The sequence below is a fragment of the Bos indicus x Bos taurus genome, chromosome 17 (assembly GCF_003369695.1).
Source record: "Bos indicus x Bos taurus breed Angus x Brahman F1 hybrid chromosome 17, Bos_hybrid_MaternalHap_v2.0, whole genome shotgun sequence".
Lineage (NCBI taxonomy): Eukaryota > Metazoa > Chordata > Mammalia > Artiodactyla > Bovidae > Bos > Bos indicus x Bos taurus.
This window is the reverse complement of record NC_040092.1, coordinates 67,362,280-67,385,340: the sequence shown is the minus strand read 5'-3', so window position 1 is coordinate 67,385,340 and position 23,061 is coordinate 67,362,280. Positions and strand designations below refer to the sequence as shown.

The 23,061-nt window shown below is 37.9% G+C and overlaps 1 protein-coding gene across 3 annotated transcripts in view; it reads left to right on the top strand.

Moving 5' to 3' along the window:
* The window catches only part of FBXW7 (F-box and WD repeat domain containing 7), a 226,026-nt gene that overhangs the window by 132,360 nt on the left and 70,605 nt on the right, over positions 1–23,061 (top strand). Inside the window, exon 4 of one of the 3 annotated variants that reach the window (XM_027513450.1) lies at positions 11,181–11,219. The exons of the other annotated variants lie outside the window; for them this stretch is intronic. Coding sequence (XP_027369251.1) covers positions 11,181–11,192 — 12 coding nt within the window. The 3' untranslated portion in view covers positions 11,193–11,219. Of the gene's footprint in view, positions 1–11,180; positions 11,220–23,061 lie in introns of those variants that run through there. 3 annotated transcript variants of the gene reach the window in all.

The window sequence follows — 23,061 nt, the reverse complement described above, 5'->3', positions numbered from 1 at the left end:
TCAGAATGAATGAGGTATGTAGCATAACTTCTATCCTGTTTTTCCCCTCAGGCTTCTTCGCTTATAGATCTTTATGTTTGCATGCTTTCTGGTTCTTTATTACTTAAAAATTAGATAAAAATCATGAATATCCATATAGAATAGACTGTGAGTTAAACATATCTTTGGAAAGGAGCATTTTAACTCATTATTGTACTTATTTTACAGACATTAAAAATAAATATTGACTGAAGTAGTTTATCCTCACACTCTTACTTGCTTACTTTTAAATTTTATTTCGCCCATAAACAACATGCAAACAGATTTAACATCATCCTCTTTAACCTGACTTGACCGGCAATGAAATAGCTTAGACACGTAAATGCTTTCATTGCTATATCATTTTTGCTTCACCTTGTGAATTTAAAACTCTTTCTAAAATATGTTTATCCCTAATTTCGCTAGCTTGTCTGCAGGTTTACATTCTGTTTAGTTGGTTTGACCTAAGAAGGAACTGGCTTCAGCTGGTGGTTTTCATGCCTCTTACCACCCCTGTCTCAAGGTGTTGGAGTGGGGCTTTGGCTTGAACACTGCTAGCGCAGCCCCACCTTGCTGGTAAGGCCCAGATCTTTCAGAGTGCAGTTTGCTCAGTTCATGTCCCCATCTCTGGATCTCTGTTCCTTGAGGTTACTGTCTTAAAAGAGGGAGTTTATGTACATCACCTTCTGAGGATTCAGTTGGAGGAAGAGGGGTTTAGTATTTAATTGCATTATCTTATTTAAGAAAGAAGTTTAATCAAAGCTAAGCCTTTATCAACAATGCACAGCCATCAATGAGTTCTGCTGCATTTTAAATGAAAAACTAGAAAAGCAGCTAGACGAAACATACCCTTGTCCTAAAGGAGGAGTCATCATAATGTTCAGTAGGAGAACTTGCAGCACACAGATTTGATGGGTGCTTTATCTTTCCTTTCCCTTCAAGATAAAACGGTAAACAGAACTTGAGATGTGTCTTATACAGTAGCTACCTCCTTAAAAACAAACATACTGAACTCAAGTCTGTTTCCCCTTACAACTCTTGAGTTGTGAATACAAATCATTGTGTTGTACACACAAGGCCACAGGAGTGACAACAGTAGGGCTAGATGTGATTGTGTGTATATGAGAGAGAGTGTGTCTGTGTTTGTGTAACACGCTTTTGATATGCCATTCATTTTTAGGTCATTTGCCTTCATAAATATGGCAAGAAAAATGTAAAACTATTTGATTGCCAAGACAGAGGTACCCTTCTACAAAGTAGGATGTCAGTCTGAAATTAGCTTCTTTCCCATTTTGTTTGTTCTTGAAACACTTCTTCAAGATCATTCTCAACACTTTTTTTTTAAACAACATTTTAAAAGCATCACCTAGTACTATGTTGCTTCAAAAGAAAATATCAGTCACTCATGTGTATAAATCCTTTAAATATAGTAAATAGGGGAAAACTCTCATTATTTCAAAATTATTTTTGAGCAGCTCTTAATTACTGATTAGTATAAACATGATACTTTAAACACATTATAACACATTATAACACATTATAACACAAGACACTTTTACAGATATTACCCTAAGCCACGGTTTCTTTGAAATCTTCTTAAACCATGACTTCAGAGAAGAGTAGAGATGTAATAGTTATTTTAAGAATTCCATTACAGTTTTACCCAGCGTATCTTTCAAATGTTTTTTTGTGTGTGTGTGGTGGGGAGCAGTTTCTTAAACATAACCTTTGGACCATTAGACTTACTTATTTGTCATACCTGAACATGCTGTATATATACAAATATGATATTAATGAGAAAAGCCATTTTTGGTGCTTCATTGCATTGATTTTTTAAAGCATAATGGAAACTATCAAAACTCCTAGGACAATCTGTTTTCTGCCTAGTCACCAAAGATTTATTCTAATGGGACCCTATATCCGTAATATAAGTTAAAAATTCCAGACTTTCGTAATGTTAAAAGTCAAGGGTAGTAGCAGTCAAGAATTGGTGTTTATTATGTCCATCTTGTGTGCAAGTTCCTATGACAGTTATGTCAAAATTTTACTGTGTAAGTGGCAAGAGATTTTAAATCGGATTTGCCTAACTAAAAAAAAAAGCCCTTTTCTTTCCATGTGCTATGCTGACTCCTGTGGTAGAATTTGGCAAACATTACGAAACAAGATTTTCAGAATACAAATGTGTTTAGGTTCTAGACTCTGGAGTGTGGTAACTTTCTAATACCATATCACATTTTAAATCAACAGACCTGTCCTTTAGAGAGTGCAGATTGCTTAGTTAGGTGCTTTCCTTTGTGATATTTAATGAGTATTGAACTTACGAGGACTCAGGGCTAAATTTGTAACAGGAAGAAGTGACAGTTTGAAGCTGATAATGTACCAGTCTCTCTGGAGTCCATCAAATGTGCTTCTTAATTAGGGGTTGTGTGCTATTTCTGTAAATTTTGTTAGTCTACTTGCAAATTCTAAATTCAACTTGGTAGGAGTAGGAATGCCAGGTAGGAATGCCCAACTCTTCCCTGGGTCAACAGCCTTACCATATTTTTAAAAAACAAGAACTCATTTTCTGAAGAGATGTCTAGTCTAGCCCATACAAAAGACTCCTTTCCCATGTTTAAGGTAGAGTATCAAGTCATTTTCTACTAAAATGAAAAGCAAATAAGATTACCATCGGACCAGGTCTCGTACCGTCCTGACCTTTGTGAAGAGAGCCACATTTGAGCACTGCTTCATGCTTCTCCCACGCCTGTCATAGTGCCTTCTGTTTGTTCTCACATAGCTTCATTCCTCACCTCTAATCTGCCTTTTCCCCGTCCTGATTGTTAGATTTCTCCTGGTAGTGAAGCAGTGGTGTGTGTGTCTGTGTTGCCCTCTCCATGTGGCATGGGGGATCTTAACTCCCCAACCAGGGATCAAACCTGAGTTGTGCCCTGCAATGGAATTCCAGAGTCTTAACCACTGGACCACCAGGGAAGTCCCTAAGCAGATTATTTTTCAGTTCTTTCCCCCTCAAATAAGACATAACTGTTTTGAATACATATATATCTACATCTATCTATCTATCTATCTTCAAAGAAGCAGTATGTCTAATGTCTAGGGGCCTGAGACATTTTCTTGTCTCTAGGTTCTAAACAGTAGGGAGCTAGGCACAAGGATCACTAGCCAGTCAGGGAATCAGAATTACAGTTTTGTTTCTAGTCCAGCATCTTCCAACTACTCCCTTGAGCCAGAGTAAGTGGCAAACTTTGTAGGACAGTGTGGCTAACATCTGAAATCAAATAGGGCTCTGAATTCTCCTGTATTTAGGGAGAGTTCTAGAAAACAATGACCACATCAGGAAGTCCCTGACCTTGTCTTCATGTAAGACAAAGAACCGAATTTCAAATTCTGTTAGTTGGAGAGAGGTCCAGAGGACAGGTATATTGAATAACATATACTGGGAAACAGCCCAACAAATAGCCATGCCTCCTCCATTTGTGCAGGATGACAGACTGGAAAACATTCACTGAGCCCAGTTTATAATCCAGTTTTAAATGTGTGGAGAGGATGGTGAAAGCAGACAGAAGGGGACACACCGGAGGAGATGAGTTTTGCCTACCATAGTGGAGTGAAAAGAGCTTTTCAGACTTGAGCTGGAATTCTGGTTTTGCTACTCATTATCTGGCCATAAATATGCAATCTCATTGAACTGTTTGCTTTATCTGTAAAATAAGACTATAACACCTACTTCACATGTTTTTTTATAAGGATTGAGTGAAATGATTTACGTGAAGCAAGTAGTGTAGTGCTTGGGACATGCAGGTCATTTGCAGATGTAAGCCTGCAACCTCATTTTGTCTGTCTGTCTGTTATCCCTCATCCCTGATCTCTCAGAATACACTTCATTCTGCCATGCAAGATACCAATCTGTGTGCTTTTTATGACCTTTAGTATTCAGTTATCATATCACCCTCTAGTGGAAAAAGTTATTAATAGAGAAACAGATAAATGCTTTTAAAAGGATATGCAGGAAGAGTGGGAGCATACTATAATAAGCTGGGCCCATCTCTAATAAAAATAGAACCCATTTCCCAGTGGATGCTTTTCACAGCTCTTCCTAATTGATAAGTACGTATCATTTCCTTCTATTAGAATTTGTCAGTTTCTCTAAATTTTCTTCTTCTCAAACATCTGTATACTTAAATGCTTTGTGAATTTTACAACTGGATGCCGAAATGAACTTTATGGTCAGTTTCTGACTAATTCCTCTTGCTATGCTATGCTGTGCTATGCTAAGTCACTTCAGTCGTGTCCGACTCTGTGCGACGCCAGAGACGGCAGCCCACTAGGCTCCCCTGTCCCTGGGATTCTCCAGGCAAGGACACTGGAGTGGGTTGCCATTTCCTTCTCCAATGCATGAAAGTGAAAAGTGAAAGTGAAGTCGCTCAGTCGTGTCCAACCCTCAGCAACCCCGTGGACTGCAGCCTTCCAGGTTCCTCCATCCATGGGATTTTCCAGGCAAGACTACTGGAGTGGGGTGCCATTGCCTTCTCCTCTTTGTGCAATTTTAAAAATACTTATTAACATTGTTTTAAACTATAATAGCTCTAAATGCTGATTATATTTAAATCTGTATCCTATTTGCTGAAAATAATTAATTAATTATTGATTTTAATTGTAGACCAAAATGAATCTCTCCACAGAATGGAGAATTTAAAAAACTTTTGATAGTGTTCCATTGATTTGTACTTTATGCAAATGATAAACTTCTCTGCTGCTGCTGCTGCTAAGTCGCTTCAGTTGTGTCTGACTCTGTGCAACCCCATAGACGGCAGCCCACCAGGCTCCCCCGTCCCTGGGATTCTCCAGGCAAGAACACTGGAGTGGGTTGCCATTTCCTTCTCCAATGCAGGAAAGTGAAAAGCGAAAGTGACGTCACTCAGTTGTGTCCGATTCTAGCGACCCCATGGACTGCAGCCTACCAGGCTCCTCTGTCCATGGGATTTTCTAGGCAAAAGTACTGGAGTGGGGTGCCATTGCCTTCTCCAAAACTTCTCTGAGGTATGCACAAATACCACAGATAGTTTTACTTAAAATATTCCTGAGGCAGGTTATTTTATATGTATTTAATTAAAATGAATGATATTTATTAATGTTTTTGTTGGTGATAGGGAAGATGGTATGAAGAGGTTAACGGGATTCTGTTTTTACTTTGGTAGGTAACTCCAAAATTATATCTCAAGGGCCCATTATTCACCCAGGCCTCAGTCCTGCATTTCTAGCTGCGTGTTGGACACTGTCACCTGAGTGGTCCTCTGAAAACTAAAACTACTATTTCTTTCTTCCTACCAACTTCTTATTTTCCTCTTCAGATTTTCTGGTCTCTTAACATCCCAGCCTTCTATTCATTGGGTGAAAAAATTGTTTGACTTTTTCTTATTATCTAATTCTGTGGATCTGTGAAGAGTTTAAGACATTTGAACACTTGATCTTCCTTTTTCTTACCCCCAGGCATTTGTAGGATAAAAATTGAAGAATCAGGTTTAAAAATCTCAAGAGCATCTTTACTTAATGTTTCTGTTTGCCACCAAGCTGTAATGCCATGTCCTTGACAAGTGTTCTGGCAATATGAATGATTGGATGAATTAAAAAAAATTTTTTTTCTTTTTGGCTGTGCTGGTCTTCATTGATGCATGTATCTTTCTCTAGTTGCGGTGACAGGGGCTTCTCTTCATTGTGGTGCACGGGCTTTTTACTATGGTGGCTTCTCTTGTTGCACAGCGTGGGCTCTAAGGCACGCGGGCTTGGTAGCTGCAGCCTCAGGCTCGGGAGCACAGGCTCAACAGTTGTGGCACATGAGCCTAGTTAGTTGCTGTGTGGCATTTGGGATCTTCTCAGATCAGGGATCGAACCCGTGTCTTCTGTACTGGCAGGCTGGCTCTTTACCACTGAGCCCCCAGGGAAGTCCTGACTGGGTGAATTTTCAAAAATCAGTTTTTAGTTCTGTATGGATCAGTAACCTCAATCTAAATATCTGGTTCTCGGTTTCCCACTGATGAAGCCAAATCCATAGTGAACATTTAAAGATTTTCGCAATCTTACCAATTTCTTTCTACTTGATTACATCTCCACTTCTCCCCTTGCCTTTAATGAACTCTAGCCAGATTTTCAGAATCCAGGCCGAATTCTGTCTCTATCTTTACACCTTTCTAGAACTAGAAAATTCAATTCCTTGAACCCATTATTTGCTCTCTACATTATGCAGTTCATTTGGTGTTATTATCTTGTAACTTTTGGGGTCAGTGTTGTCTTGAGTTGACATTTACTTTTATTTTTTGAACAGTAGAAATTTGATGTATTTGTCTCTAGTGCTGATTCATGTTGAACATTGAAATTTCATAAATTGTAATTTGAGCAATTCTCATTTCACCTCTTAAGATGTACCCAAATTAAAGTATAAATTATAAATAGGCATGCCATTTAAGTTTAGCTTAAGACTCAGATATTCAATATGAAGATAGTTACCTTGAAGAATATTGTAATTTTCAATTACATTTAGCAGTTAACTAATATTGCAATTAGCAATTGAGTCCCCTGAGAATTTAAGAACCATGTTGCAAAGATGCAGAAATCAATTGAAGGTAACTCATACAGTCATTAAAAATCATGTTTTTAAAGGAAATTAGATAACAGGAAACTTTATAAGTATATTTACTAAAATATAGAACTCAAAGCTATGTATATAATATGATTCTAACTGTGAAACAAACATATAGTAATCTATATATGCATGGGAAAAGGTCAGAAAGAATTAAATCAAATGTTAGAAATTATCTCTGAATGTGGTTGATTTATTTTTATTTTTTCTTATATAGTTTTCAGAATTTCCCAAGCTTCTTACAACAGACGTATATTGCTATTATTTATTGGGAGAAAAACTATATCTACTAGAAACCAGTTGTTGTTCTACTTAGTTTTTTTGGATAGCGTCCATAATGTATAATGCGCCAATGGAAGACTGGATGGAAAGACATCTCTCACAAGGAAGGACATTATGTAGTTTATTCATGAAAATGCAGCTGAATATAGTGGGGAGGAAAACTAAAACTGCCACTAGTTTCAGACGACACGTTATGTAGAAAATCCTTGAGACTCTACTAAAAAAATGTTTAGAATAAATGAATTCAGTAACATTTTAGAATAGAGGATCACTGCACAAAATCTCTTGCATTTTTATGTGCTAATACTGAAATATCAGAGAAGTGAAGAAAACCATCATTTTTTGCAGTTGTATCAAAAAGAATAAAATACCTAGAAATTAACCAAGGAAGTGAAAGACATGAATACTGAAAAGTACAAAATGTTAATGAAATAAATTGAAGACAAATACAAAGGTACTCTGTGCTAATGAGTTGGAAGAATATTGTTAAAGTGTCCGAACTATTGGAAGCAATCTACTAATTCAGTGCAATTCCTAACAAAATTCAAATGGCATTTTCCACAGAAATAGAACAAACAATCCTAAAATTTGTATAGAACCACAAGAGACACTGAATAGTCAAAGCAATCTTGAGAAAGAAGAACAGAGGTGGAAATGTCACACACCCTGATTTCAAACTAATTCTTCACATCTCTAGGACTCAGGCGCTACGTTGGCAATTCGCTATGGTCATCTTACCACATTATTAGAGGAGTAGTAGTTAGGATGATAAATGGCACCCCACTCCAGTACTCTTGCCTGGAAAATCCCATGGACAGAGGGGCCTGGTGGGCTGAAGTCCATGGGGTCGCTAAGAGTCGGACACGACTGAGCGACTTAACTTTCACTTTTCACTTTCATGCATTGGAGAAGGAAATGGCAACCCACTCCAGTGTTCTTGCCTGGAGAATCCCAGGGACGGGGGAGCCGGTGGTCTGCCGTCTATGGGGTCATGCAGAGTCGGAAATGACTGAAGTGACTTAGCAGTTAGGATGATGGTATCTTTGTTTTTAAGACATTTGTTTAATATATGGTTTCTTCAGAGAGTTACTTAGAGTACCCCTTGACAGCACGTTTGGCTCTCCCTGAAGCATGCATCTCATCTTGCATTTAAGATGAAGCAATTTCAGAGACTGCTTTTAAAATACAATGCTAAACTGCTTTCCCAGGAAGTCACCGGTGCTTTTCCTCCCCTCTCCTATTCCCAGTGCCTCATTTCTTCAAACTGATTAATATGCAGTCTTAATCCCCTGTGAGTCTGCTGCTTTACTTTGACTCTTGTCCTGAATCTCGGTCCCATCCGTGACGTGTCTTCTGGGGAAGACAGTTTCCATGTGTGTCGTTGCCTTGGCTGCTGTGATGAATGTCTGCCATCCGTAAATTATGATAAGAGAAAACCAAGTTGGATGAATTATAGAAGTAGAATACAGAGAAAAGAAAATGCTATTAGAGAATTTGGATTAGTTGTGTTCTAAATACCTACCTAATTTGTAGTCATGACACTATTATTTTGATTCTTTGAAAATGTCCTTAAATTTAATACTGTTTAGTTTTAATTGAGAGGCATTGTTTCTTCTCTGTTTAAGATTGGAATTTTTGGGAGGAAAGGGGCTATTTTTATGTCTGATTTATGGAAAATCTTTGAAAACATTTCACAGTTCTTTCAGAATCTTTTGGATAGTCTAAACATAAATGATAGTTCAAAAGAAAGCATGTAGAAGTAAAGCCACAGAAAATAAAACCTGTTTGGATTTTTGTAGAAGTCATACATTAACATGTTTAGTATACTTAGTAAATCAGAGAAAGTATTTTTTTTTTTTTACTATGAAATGTCATATATAAATTCATCTGTTTCTTCATTGAACACTAGAGGGCCATATGGTACCTTATTACTGCTTTTAATGTGTTTAAATACTTGGCAGGTGCTTTTTATCTTACACTTCGTGTTCTAGTACACTATTTCTTGCTCAGAATTAGAAATTAATATTTGGAGTAGTTGTGTGCAGTGTCATATAATATGTGAGATACCTAGTGTTCCCTTTCTTTTTTTAACCAGAAGCTATCATATATTCATTTTGCTATTTTAAAACAACAGTGATAACAAAAAGTGAACAGTGAGCCTTGGGATGACAATACATATGTGCCCAAACTTACTGTGCCTTGGGAATATGTGTATGTTTTTTGAAAAGCTCTCAGATATCCGCAGTTAAGTGTATTAACAACTAACGTCCTATCACTGTTGCTCAGGGCATCCTCGCTGTAGATGTGAGAAAAGAATGATCCCTCTGAAAGGCTATCTTCCTTGTTCAGATTTCCTCTTTTGTTAACATAGAAGGTAATATTCTTGCACATAGCCTGATCATCCTGAACTAAAGAATATTTGAGCAGATGATTCTTCTTCCTTCATTTCTTTTAGTCACTTGGGATGAAGAAATAAGAAATATGATCTACAGTTCCTAGACAGGTGGTATGAATGAGTGAACAAAGTCCTGACTGAGCCTGTAAGATTGTTCATGTTCTTATGAACTGCAGGACACATGCCTGCCCTAAAAGGTACTAACATTTCAGTTAGAAAAAAAAAAGCATTGTGCAGGCTCCAAAAAATACTGACCTTGAGTCACATTTGACCTCCGAATTGCTATTACCTTTGATAGCTTTTAAAAAGGAAATTCAACATCTTAAATATAAAGTATAGACTTGATTAAATTTTTATTGCTCCTTCAGACATACTTTAGAGAACACTTTAAACTATTCTTTGGCATTGCCTTTCTTAGGGATTGGAATGAAAACTGACCTTTTCCAGTCCTGTGGCCACTATTGAGTTTTCCAAATTTGCTGGCATATTGGGTGCAGCACTTTCACAGCAGCATCTTTTAGGATTTAAAATAGTTCACCTGGAATTCCATCACTCCACTAGCTTTGTTTGTAGTGATGCTTCCTAAGGTCCACTTGACTTCACATTCCAGGATGTCTGGCTCTAGGTGAGTGATCACACCATTGTGATTATCTGGGTCATGGAGATATTTTTTGTACAGTTCTTCTGTGTATTCTTGCCACCTCTTCTTAATATCTTCTGCTTCTGTTAGGTCCATACCATTTCTGTCCTTTATTGAGCCCGTCTTTCATGAAATGTTCCCTTGGTATCTCTTATTTTCTTGAAGAGATCTCTAGTCTTTCCCATTCTATTGTTTTCCTCTATTTCTTTGTGTTGATCACTGAGCAAGGCTTTTTTTAAATCTCTCCTTGCTATTCTTTGGAACTCTGCATTCAAATGGGTATATCTTTACTTTTCCCCTTTGCTTTTCACTTCTCTTCTTTTCACAGCTATTTGTAAGACCTCCTCAGATGGCCATTTTGCTGTTTTGCATTTCTTTTTCTTGGGGATGGTCTTGCTCCCTGTCTCCTATACAATGTCACAAACCTCTGTCCATAGTTCATCAGGCACTCTGTCAATCAGATCTAGTCTCTTAAATCTATTTCTCACTTCCACTGTATAATCATAAGGGATTTGATTTAGTTCATACTTGAATGGTCCATGGAGTTGCAAACAGTCGGACATGACTGAGCAACTTCACTGAATGGTCTAGTGGTTTTCCCTACTTTCTTCAATTTAAATCTGAATTTGGCAATAAGGAGTTCATGATGTGAGCCACAGTCTGCTCCCGGTCTTGTTTTTGCTGACTGCATAGACAGTCTCCATCTTTGGCTGCAAAGAATATAATCAGTCTGATTTCGGTGTTGACCGTCTGGTGATGTCCATGTGTAGAGTCTTCTCTTGTGTTGTTGGAAGAGGGTATTTGCTATGACCAAAGTCATAGCAAAGTAATGATCGAAATTCTCCAAGCCAGGCTTCAACAATACATGAACTGTGAACTTCCAGATGTTCAAGCTGGTTTTGGAAAAGGCAGAGGAACCAGAGATCAAATTGCCAACATCCGCCAGATCATCAAAAAATCAGGAGAGTTCCAGAAACATCTATATCTGCTTTATTGACAAGACTTTGACTATGTGGATCACAATAAACTGTGGAAAATTCTTCAAGAGATGGGAATACCAGACCACCTGATCTGCCTCTTGAGAAATCTGTGTGCAGGTCAGGAAGCAACAGTTAGAACTGGACATGGAACAACAGACTGGTTCCAAATAGGAAAAGGAGTACTTCAAGGCTGTATATTGTCACCCTGCTTAGTTAACTTCTATGCAGAGTACATCATGAGAAATGCTGGGCTGGAGGAAGCACAAGCTGGAATCAAGATTGCTGGGAGAAATATCAATAACCTCAGATATGCAGATGATACCACCCTTATGGCAGAAAGTGAAGAAGAACTAAAGAGCCTCTTGATGAAAGTGAAAGTGGAGAGTGAAAAAGTTTGCTTAAAACTCAACATTCAGAAAACTAAGATCATGGCCTCTGGTCCCATCACTTCATGGCAAATAGATGGGGAAAGAGTGACAGACTTTATTTTTTTGGCTCCAAAGTCACTGCAGATGGTGACTGCAGCCATGAAATAAAAAGACGCTTACTCCTTGGAAGGAAAGTTATGACCCACCTAGATAGTATATTAAAAAGCAGAGACATTACTTTGCCAACAGAGGTCTGTCTAGTCAAGGCTATCGTGTTTCCAGTGGTCATGTATGGATGTGAGAGTTGGACTATAAAGAAAGCTGAGCACTGAAGAATTGATGCTTTTGAAGTGTGGTGTTGGAGAAGACTCTTGAGAGTCCCTTGGACTGCAAGGAGATCCAACCAGTCCATCCTAAAGGAAATCAGTCCTGAATGTTCATTGGAAGGACTGATGCTGAAGCTGAAACTCCAATACTTTGGCCACCTGATGCGAAGAACTGACTCATTGGAAAAGACCCTGATGCTGGGAAAGATTGAAGGTGGGAGGAGAAGGGGACGAAAGAGGATGAGACGATTGGATGGCATCACCAACTCAATGGACATGAGTTTGAGTCATCCCTGGGAGTTGGTAATGGACAAGGAGGCCTTGCGTGCTGCAGTCCATGGGGTCGCAGAGTCGGACACGACTGAATGACTGAACTGAACTGTCACTATTAATTTCTATATTATATTTGGAGTGAAAAATAAGAGTATTTTCTCTTCAGCTACTATTGATGCTTCCTTTTTTGTAATGGAAGATTAGTGTGAACTCAGGGGAAATACAGTGTTTACCTCCTCATAGCTCCATTGGTAAATAATCCGCCTGCAATGCGGGAGACCCTGGTTCGATTCCTGGGTCAGGAAGATCATCCGGAGAAGGGATAGACTACCCACTCCAGTATTCTCGGGCTTCCCTTGTGGCCTAGGTGGTAAAGAATCCGCCTGCAGTGAGGGAGACCTGGGTTCTACCCCTGGGTTGGGAAGATCCCCTGGAGAAGGGAAAGGCTACCCACTCCAGTATTCTGGTCTGGAGAATTTCGGGGACTATATAGTCCGTGGGGTCACAAAGTCAGACACGACTGAGTGACTTTCACACACACCCCTAGAGGAGAGTCTGATCATGTGACAGAGAAGGAGCAACCATACAGTTCAAGTCTTCAAAGAACTTTATCTTTTTAGTTTCTCTTCCTTATCTTTGTTAATTTTAGTGTCAAGTTATTTCCTCAAATTAGTTACTATAAATAAGTGAAAAAACTTTGATCTTTAGTTTTAAATTATACTGAGGAGTTAGTCCTCTTGAATCCTCATGAACTTCTCAACTTAGCCACTGCTCTGATAGACAGTGTTCTCTGATAAAGTTAGATTTTGTGTAATGTTTGCTGTTTTTTGGATCATTACCATGTTTTGAAAATTACACTTAATGCTGTATTTTAACAGGCTGATACTAGCCTCAGTGATTGAACACTGAGCTAGATTTCTGATCTTTTTCTCTGATTATGAAATTAGCTACATTTACCAAATAAATTATGCTAATATTTTGGTGACTGTTAATTGGTCAGTAGTGTAAAAAAAAAAAAAAAAAAAAGAAAAACACAGATCAGTCTCGATACAGTTGGAAATGATCTCCTTCCTAGAGAATGAGAGATATTAGATTCTATTGATGGAATGAAGACATTAAAACTTTTTAACATGTATCTGGAGAAAACATTAGCTTATAGTTAAAATTTGGTTCAATTTAGCAATATTATTGAGCCCCAGAAGAATTGCCATTTTTCTTCTAAGATGTGCCACAATTTAACACTGGCTTTTAAGGGAGTAGGGAGAGGGAGGCATGGGGGCGTATTGCTGTGGCAAGTGCTTGCATCTGCTATAAGGGCATTATGTTTCAAAAAGGGTGGTGGGGGTGGGACAAGTCTGGGGTTGAGGGTGTAAAGTTAAGATTACTTTGATTTTCTAAAAAGTCAGAAGGTTTGGGAAAATCAGGTTAGTATTATTACTAGAAATGTTTCTATAATAATATTTACTTGTCTTGTAACTAATTTCCAGCAGTGATTTCCTTGACTATGCTGAAATGATTTTCTTCCAAAAAATCTTTTTAACCTCATTTCTCCCATCACAGTTTATAGGAGGCACAGACTTGAGGTATAGGGGCCAGAAAGGTAATTTAAATGAATGAAATTAATGAAATAGCCTAAGTATACTACCTGGGGAGCCAAAACATCTTTAAATAAAGGGGATGACTGAAACTTGGGATCCTAATATTGCCTATTTTCCAGTTTTTCAAGTTGCATTGTAATTCCAGATTTTTCAATGATAATTTCTCAATTTTTTGTATGTTGGCATCCAGATTTTTCAGAAGCATTTCTGTGAGCTGGTTTGACCCATAGACACCCATTTCCAGTGGACATGATATGTGGAAGAAGAGTGTGCTGTTAATCAGTCATTGCAAAATTAAAATAGTTTTCATCCGTTAAGGACATTTTGAGTTGGCTGGAGCAGAAGAGCACCATATAGAGAGCACAGGGTCTTAGCAGGAACCCAAGGACCTTTTTAGGTAGTGAACTGCCAAATGAATTTAGCCCTGTTTAAAAGAAATTGTATCCTAACTTTCACAAGGAATTTTATGTGGCATATATATATAAACACATACAATAATCAAGTGTACATGACGATCAGAACCAGGGAAAATAGCAGAGTAGACCCTAAAGACAAAGCTGTGAGAAGAGATAAGGAGTGGGTTATGATGAGTTGGACTAAGCTGTTACAGGTTGGCCTTTGGGGTCACAAAGAGTCAGACACAACTGAGCAATTAAACTGAACTAAACTGGCCACTCATAAGGACTAGTATTCCTTCAAGTGTGATCCATCAGAAACATCTGGAATGCTTACTAAAAGTGCAACTTGCTGGGTTACACTCCAGAACTACTTAACCAAGGAATATGTATTTTTAACAAACTCCTACATGATTTTAATGCAGATTGAAGTTTGTGTAACCTTGGATAGTCTGTCTGCTTCCTTATGATAAAATTAAGAGGAGAAAGTGCTGAGTCCTCTCAAGGGAAAGTATGTTGGTCTCTCTCACACACACAAACCCCCTTCCCTAATAATATATAAAAAGAATTACTCAAATGGGGCTTTGTGAGTGATTCAGTAGGCAGTGCCCTCAATAGCATAACATCTATAACAAACATATCAATGCTTTTAAATACTGGTAAGTAAAGTGGTAAAGAATCTGCCTGCCAGTGCAGGGGATACAAAAGATGCAGGTTCAATCCCTGGATCAGGAAGATCCCCTGGAGAAGGAAATGGCAACCCACTCCAGTGTTTTTGCCTGGAAAATCCCATGGACAGAGAAGCCTGGTGGGCTACAGTCCATGGGGCTGCAAAGAGTCGGACAGGACTCAGCAACTGAGCACAAGATTGTGATCTCTGAAGTCAAGACTGTGAAGGTTTTAAGTACTAGGTCTGTCATTTCATGGCACTTTGACCTTGGGCAAACTGTTAACCTCTCTTATACAGTGTTTTTAGTATATGTGCTGCTGAAGCGAGCACTTACACAGTGTTAAGGATGATAGTAGTATCGTAATTACTATTATGATCAGATCAGTCGCTCAGTCGTGTCCGACTCTTTGCGACCCCATGAATCACAGCACGCCAGGCCTCCCTGTCCATCACCAACTCCCGGAGTTCACTCAGACTCACGTCCATCGAGTCAGTGATGCCATCCAGCCATCTGATCCTCTGTCGTCCCCTTCTCCTCCTGCCCCCAATCCCTCCCAGCATCAGAGTCTTTTCCAATGAGTCAACTCTTCACATGAGGTGGCCAGAGTACTGGAGTTTCAGCTTTAGCATCATTCCTTCCAAAGAAATCCCAGGGCTGATCTCCTTCAGAATGGACTGGTTGGATCTCCTTGCAGTCCAAGGGACTCTCAAGAGTCTTCTCCAACACCACAGTTCAAAAGCATCAATTCTTTGGTGCTCAGCCTTCTTCACAGTCCAACTCTCACATCCATACATGACCACAGGAAAAATCATAGCCTCGACTAGACGAACCTTTGTTGGCAAAGTAATGTCTCTGCTTTTGAATATGCTATCTAGGTTGGTCATAACTTTCCTTCCAAGGAGTAAGCGTCTTTTTATTTCATGGCTGCAGTCACCATCTGTAGTGATTTTGGAGCCCCCCAAAATAAAGTCTGACACTGTTTCCACTGTTTCCCCATCTATTTCCCATGAAGTGGTGGGACCAGATGCCATGATCTTCGTTGTCTGAATGTTGAGCTTTAAGCCAACTTTTTCACTCTCCACTTTCACTTTCATCAAGAGGCTTTTTAGTTCCTCTTCACTTTCTGCCATAAGGGTGGTGTCATCTGCATATCTGAGGTTATTGGTATTTCTCCTGGCAATCTTGATTCCAGCTTGTGTTTCTTCCAGTCCAGCATTTCTCATGATGTACTCTGCATATAAGTTAAATAAACAGGGTGACAATATACAGCCTTGATGAACTCCTTTTCCTATTTGGAACCAGTCTGTTGTTCCATGTCCAGTTCTAACTGCTGCTTCCTGACCTGCATACAAATTTCTCAAGAGGCAGGTCAGGTGATCTGGTATTCCCATCTCTTGAAGAATTTTCCACAGTTTATTGTGATCCACACAGTCAAAGGCTTTGGCATAGTCAATAAAGCAAAAATAGATGTTTTTCTGGAACTCTCTTGCTTTTTCGATGATCCAGCAGATATTGGCAATTTGATCTCTGGTTCCTCTGCCTTTTCTAAAACCAGCTTGAACATCAGGAAGTTCACGGTTCACATATTGCTGAAGCCTGGCTTGGAGAATTTTGAGCAGTACTTTACTAGCATGTGAGATGAGTGCAGTTGTGTGGTAGTTTGAGCATTCTTTTGCATTGGCTTTCTTTGGGATTGGAATGAAAACTGACTTTTTCCAATCCTGTGGCCACTGCTGAGTTTTCCAAATTTGCTGGCATATTGAGTGCAGCACTTTCACAGCATCATCTTTCAGGATTTGGAATAGCTCAACTGGAATTCTGTCACCTCCACTAGCTTTGTTCATAGTGATGCTTTCTAAGGCCCACTTGACTTCACATTCCAGGATGTCTGGCTCTAGGTTAGTGATCACACCATCTTGATTATCTGGGTCGTGAAGATCTGTTTTGTACAGTTCTTCTGTGTATTCTTGCCATCTCTTCTTAATATCTTCTGCTTCTGTTAGGTCCATACCATTTCCGTCCTTTATCGAGCCCATCTTTGCATGAAATGTTCCTTTGGTATTTCTGATTTTCTTGAAGAGATCCCTAGTCTTTCTCATTCTGTTGTTTTTATGATACTACTACTAATAATAATTGTCAGTATTATTAAGAGAATTCAATGAGATAATGTTTGTAAAGTACTTAGAAAGTAACTGGCAGATAATAAATCCTTAATGAAGTGTTAAGTATTATATTTCATAAGATCTATTGTAACGTAAAAAGATTGTGCTAAGGCTAGCTTAACAGACTAGTACAGGCTAGAAAATACTCTGCAAAATATTTTTAGTTTAAAAGATATCAGCTGTCTTAGGTGGGTTGAAACTATTCCACTAATTTTTGTCTAAGTTATTTTGACTTTTAGCATAGAGTTCAGCTGTTTGATATTGTAAATTTTGTTAGTACTAACTGTAAAGTGGTTTTGCTCCCTGATAGGTATTTGTTTTCCTAATTTGGTTGTTAAACTTGGAAGGGATTTGAAAGAAAACCCAAAAGTACTTTTCGTAATGCTGGGGCTTTGAGTCCTCAGATGAGGACTAGTTGTATTCAGTAATGTAGGTTCCTGAATTGAATAGCTGGAACTGGAATATATGCAAGAGAAAATTCTCTTTGGTACTTCTGTAGAAATTCTAGAATTACTGCTTGATACTATAGAAAATATCTTTATTTTTCATAGTTAAGAGATTAATGTAAAGTTTAAAAATAAAATAAAATTTAAAAAAAAAGAAAAAAAAGAGATTATTATAAACAAACAAAAGCAGTCTTTACTAATGGAAGAATAATTTATGTAAAAAGGGTCTCTCCGTAGAATCTAGTGAACACATTTTGTAAAGTAGTCTTTACTAATGGAAGAATAATTTAAGTAAAAATGGTCGCTCCTTAGAATCTATTTTAGCAAACACATTTTGTAAAGTGTTGGTGTAAGCTACTAGATGCGTCTGGTGTAGAACATAGATTCGATTCCTCCTAATGATAAGAATTATTGTCAGAGTAGCACTTTGCCTGTAAACTTTAACCTCTAATTATATGAAGTGTAAATAGAAGAATGATGATTATATTTATAGGTCACCAGGGCTAAAAATAATGTATAAGATTGAGCGGGATGGTTCCAGAAAAGGATATTTCATTGAAATGTACCATGTTCTTCTGTTCAGTGGTCTTTGCTAAGGCTACTATTAAAGATAACTTCTGTGTTTTAGAATAACAGTTGCTTTTAGAAGATGCTGTACTTTCAAAGTGAAAAATGCTCTCCCCTCCCCCATGTTTCTGATTGGCCTTAAATGACAATTTCTAGGTTTTGAAATCAGATGCAAATGAAAAATGGACATATGAAGAGAATACTGGTCAATTTTAAGAACTAAGTGCCAAGAGTCGTTCATTTGGTTAGCTATAGATGTTGGTGTTATATGTCAACATTATAAATTTAATTGTCAGGAATGAATTGTTTGTACTTTACCAATATACCACCATCTGTTTTAGGGTCTAATGGGTAAAAAATTTAAATATGCTGAGGTGCATTTATAATGTTTATTACTTAAATTTTCAGTTTTCTGGTTTATTTCTTATTTCTCTCTGTTACCTTTTATAGAAAAGAAGATTAAAACATTTAGAATCATTATTCTTTATCATTTAGAAATCAGTAATCTTATGTTTAATCTTTATTATATTTTTATGTTTCCTTAGAAAAGAACAGAGCAGAGATTGCAAATTAATATCTTATGTAGTGATTTTTTAAAACAAATTTAAATATGTTGCAAATACATGAAAATCTGTAAAGTTCACGTAGAAAATATTGATCCTTCACCTTCTTTTGCAAATGTAAACTGTCTGGCCTCACTGGGTTCATGTGTTTACATGACAGCAGTTAAAATACCTTTTAAGTGGCCTCTCTAGTCCTTAACCCTGACCTGTTTCTCTCCTTTATTTTACCTGCACGCCTCTCTAGGCATTTGAATTTTGCTTAGAATGAAGACAAAGGCGTGATTGTAGGAAACAGAAAAAGTGAGTTGATTTTTCCTTTCTTAGTCACATATCAAACTAGTTTGGATATAAGTCCAAGTCAAAGTAATATGTAACTGCTGTTACTAAGTCGCTTCAGTCGTGTCCGACTCTGTGCGACCCCATAGATGGCAGCCCACCAGGCTCCCCTATCCCTGGGATTCTCCAGGCAAGAACACTGGAGTGGGTTGCCATTTCCTTCTCCAATGCATGAAAGTGAAAAGTAAAAGTGGAGTCGCTCATTCGGGTCCGACTCGAAGCGACCCCATGGACTGCAGCCTACCAGGCTCCTCTGTCCATGGGATTTTCCAGGCAAGAGTACTGGAGTGGGGTGCCATTGCCTTCTCCAATATGTAACAGTTTGTCAAGTTTATTATTAAAATAACCAGAGACTTGCTAAACGCCACATTTCTAATGGGCATTATCAAGGTGGGAATTTGTCACCAAAGTTTTTACCAATCTCCAAATACTTACTCATTTAAGTTTTCATTCTAGCTCACGTGGTATCTTTTCCATTCTCATTAAATTTTGAAATGAAAGTTCTACTAGGATGACTATTTATCGTGTTACAACAGTAAACCAGTGTTCTTGGAGCTCCCTGTTCGGTAAGATGTTTCAGTTATCTATTGCCACCTAACTGGCACCTCAAAGTTTTGCAAATAACAATTATTTTATTATTTCTCATTGTTTTTGTAGGTTATGAATTTAGAAAGGGCTCAGTTGGGAATTGTCGATTTAGGGTTGAGGTCAGATGGTAGCTGGGGATGAAACCCCAGGCGTCTGGAACAGCTGAGCGCTAGCCAAGAGTCTTTTCCTCCTCGTGTGGTCTCAGGACTTAGCCAGATGCAGTCTTTTCACCTGGGTTAGTTTGGGCTGCTTCATGGTATGGTGCCTCAGGGCAGTCAGACTGCTTACAGCAGAGCTACCTTGTGAGTATTCCAGCAAGCGAGAGGGGTATGGAGTCTCCTGCTTACAGCCTATCCTAGGAAGTCACATTCTGTCTTGGTTGAAACAGACTCACTTCTCAATGAAGGAGTGTCGCAGTATGCTGTCAGAACAGATTGCAAAGATGGGGGGCATTGCTGTGGCCACCTTTGAGAAGCCCAGTGTGCTATGGGAGGTCATTTCTTTGCTTTTATAACTTTATGTTTTTCATTTGTACTTCATAAAAATCAGACTCAACTAAAACAGATTTCATAGGTAATATCTGTATTTTGTGTAATTCCTTAAAATATAAGTGAATGATACCTCACAGTCTTGTCATGATATTAAGTGAAAGAAATCATGGCCTACTAGGAAGGAACTCAAGTCAGTGTTGTATCCTTCCCTCACATCACTGTACCACTCTGAAATAATACGTATATTTTTTTCTAGGCTCTGTAGCTGCAAACTTCCTTTAGCTCTCCTGTTGATCTCAGAGTCTCCTAGCACCCCTCGACTGCCCCCCTCCATCCTGAGAGCTTTCTGTTTCAGGCATAATCATTACTGTAGGGACTGAATTTTGTCGTTTTCTTTGCTTTTAATCTTTCTTGATAAACAGTGTTTTATTTATTGGGAAGAATGAAAACTTGAGCTGTCAGTTTAGTTTAACTTCAGCTATAAAATTAATGTTGATGTTTATCAGATGATGATTTTGTTGACTATGTATTTTGACAGTGTAAAGGGGCTGATGGAATCAGCTGTCAACCCGTTTAAGATATTAAAATATTTTCTATACTCAAAATAATTCTGCACTTAAATTTGAGGTGAATATTGATAAGTGAATATTTATAATGAATAAATTATTCAGTGAATATTGTTAAATCTCAGATGCTGTGATAGTATATTACTATAAATTGTATAACTGACGTCATAGAACTATGTTTACCTCACTCAAAATAACTGATTTTTACTTACAATTACATCAAAAATTCAACAGTGTAGGAAATATAATTATCTCCCCCCTCCTTACTATTTAATTTCTTAAATTGTTAACACTGTCAAATACCTTATATTTATTTTTCATAGGATAAATTCCTACAATGTATTAAGTCATCAATTTGGTGAACTTCTGCATTATAGCTCAGTTTAATTTTTTTAAGGTATAGAAAAAAACAACAACCCTATATTACTTATGGTACTTTAAAGAAGTATAGTATTATGTCCTTATTTATTACTCCCTGGTCTGTAGCATTTTTCAGAGTTTTTACGAGAGAAATAAATGGTTGATAAAATGTCTTTAGTTTAACTGAAAGATTAATGAAACTTTTGTGCTTAAACTTGTTCATGAAAGTAAGTTAAATTATGGACCTTGAAAAGCTGAAATTAAAGAAGTTTTTGTCTTCTTTCTTGTACTAAAGTTTTATTTGTGAATTGGAGAAAATTAAGTTGCTTTTAAATTACTCTATCATCACATGAAGTTTTTGCATGATTGAAATACCTGTAATTACTATGTCATTTTTGTCATTGTTGACTTAAAGGTGTAGCTATAATAATCATCTGCTAAATTCTTGGAGAGCAGCTGTGTAAGACCAGTTTTAACAGCTGGGGTAACCCAGCACAGACTATAAGAGTTGAACTTGATCTTGAGGCAAGTTATGTTATAGTCACTGAGAACTTCATACTAGACATTTCTGAAATACTTAATTCAACCCAAGAGTTGGGTTTTTGTTTTATCACAAATATTTCTTTAAACGTTTAATGAAAATAGTGAGGAAAAGTATCATCTTGATATTAACAACCTAAAGTTCTAAGGCAAAATATGGGAACAAAATCCAAAGTCAGTTACTCATTTAAAAAAGTCAAATGCACTCCAAATATCACCATTTATGCCAGTTTGGTAAACATGAAATTAAGAGATGCTTGCTCCTTGGAAGGAAAACTGTGAGAAACCTAGATAGCGTGTTAAAAAGCAGAATCATCATTTTGCTGACAAAGGTCGGTATGGTTGAAGCTATGGTTTTTCCAGTATTCATGTATGGACTTGAGAGTTTGGACCTTAAAGAAGGCTGAGCACCAAAGAATTGATGCTTTTGAACTGTGGTGCTGAAGAGGAAGACTTTTGAGAGTCCCTTGGACATCAAGGAGATTAAGCCAGTCAATCCTAAAGGAAATCAGCTCTGAATATTTGTTGGAAGGGCTGATGCTGAAGCTGAAGCTCCAGGACTTTGGCTTGGATGCCAAGAGCCAACTCATTTGAAAAGACCCTATCCTGGGAAAGATTGAAGGCAAAAGGAGAAGAGGGTGGCAGAGGATAAGATGGTTAGATAGCATGACTGACTCAGTATACATGAATTTGAGCAAACTCTGGGAGATAGTGAAGGACAGAGGAGCCTGATGTTTCAGTCGCAAAGTGTCGAACATGACATAGTGATTGAACAAGAACAACCTACGGTTAGGAAAGACTAAAAAACAATGACTTAGATACAGAGAGTAATCTGCCTCACTCTGTATCCCAGAATAAATGAATATGCTTTATAATACCATATTTTCATCTCCAAAGGATATTGATTCTGATTTATTCCTCTTTCAGTTGAGTTCAGTCGCTCAGTTGTGTCCAACTCTTTGCGACCCCATGAATCGCAGCACGCCAGGCCTCCCTTTCCATCACCGACTCCCAGAGTTTACCCAAACTCATGTCCATCGAGTCTGTGATGCCATCCAGCCATCTCATCCTCTGTCGTCCCCTTCTCCTCCCGCCTTCAATCCCTCCCAGGATCAGGGTCTTTTCCAATGAGTCAACTCTTCGCATGAGGTGGCCAAAGTATTGGAGTTTCAGCTTCAGCATCAGTCCTTCCAGTGAACACCCAGCACTGATCTCCTTTAGGGTGGCCTGGTTGGATCTTTTTGCAGTCCAAGGGACTCTCAAGAGTCGTCTCCAACACCACAGTTCAAAAGCATCAATTCTTCGGTGCTCAGTGGTAGTATAATTTTTGGAATCTGGAAATTTTCTGTTTCTGTTCATACAAAAGAGTAAGTCACTTGTTGCTTAAATTCACAGACATAATAAATGATAGTTTCCCTGTTTTTGATATGAGACTTTGAAAACTTACGGTACAAAATTAGAAATACTTACAGGTTAATTTGTATCTTCTCAAGTGATTTGTTTTAGCTGATTCAAGAATAGTTTATGAAAAATAGAAAATCTTTATGCTGCTCATATGCTGTGGACTTTGGTCTGGAGCAGTTAAATCACAGGCCTTCTATATAATAATGAATGAAAGAAGCAGTCAAAATCCAGAATAAGCTGCTGTAAATCTTATCATTGTTGTAAGAGAATTGGAATGTATGGAACTGTAATACATTTTAGAAATACCATATCATTGGTATTTTGTTACATATAGCATTTATATTTTAATAATCTGTGGCTAATGCAAATGTTTAGAAGAAAGATAATCAGAGAGTGATAAGCAGGCAAAATATCTTGAATAGAGAATCTTCTATCACAGCTTCCCCAATATTGAG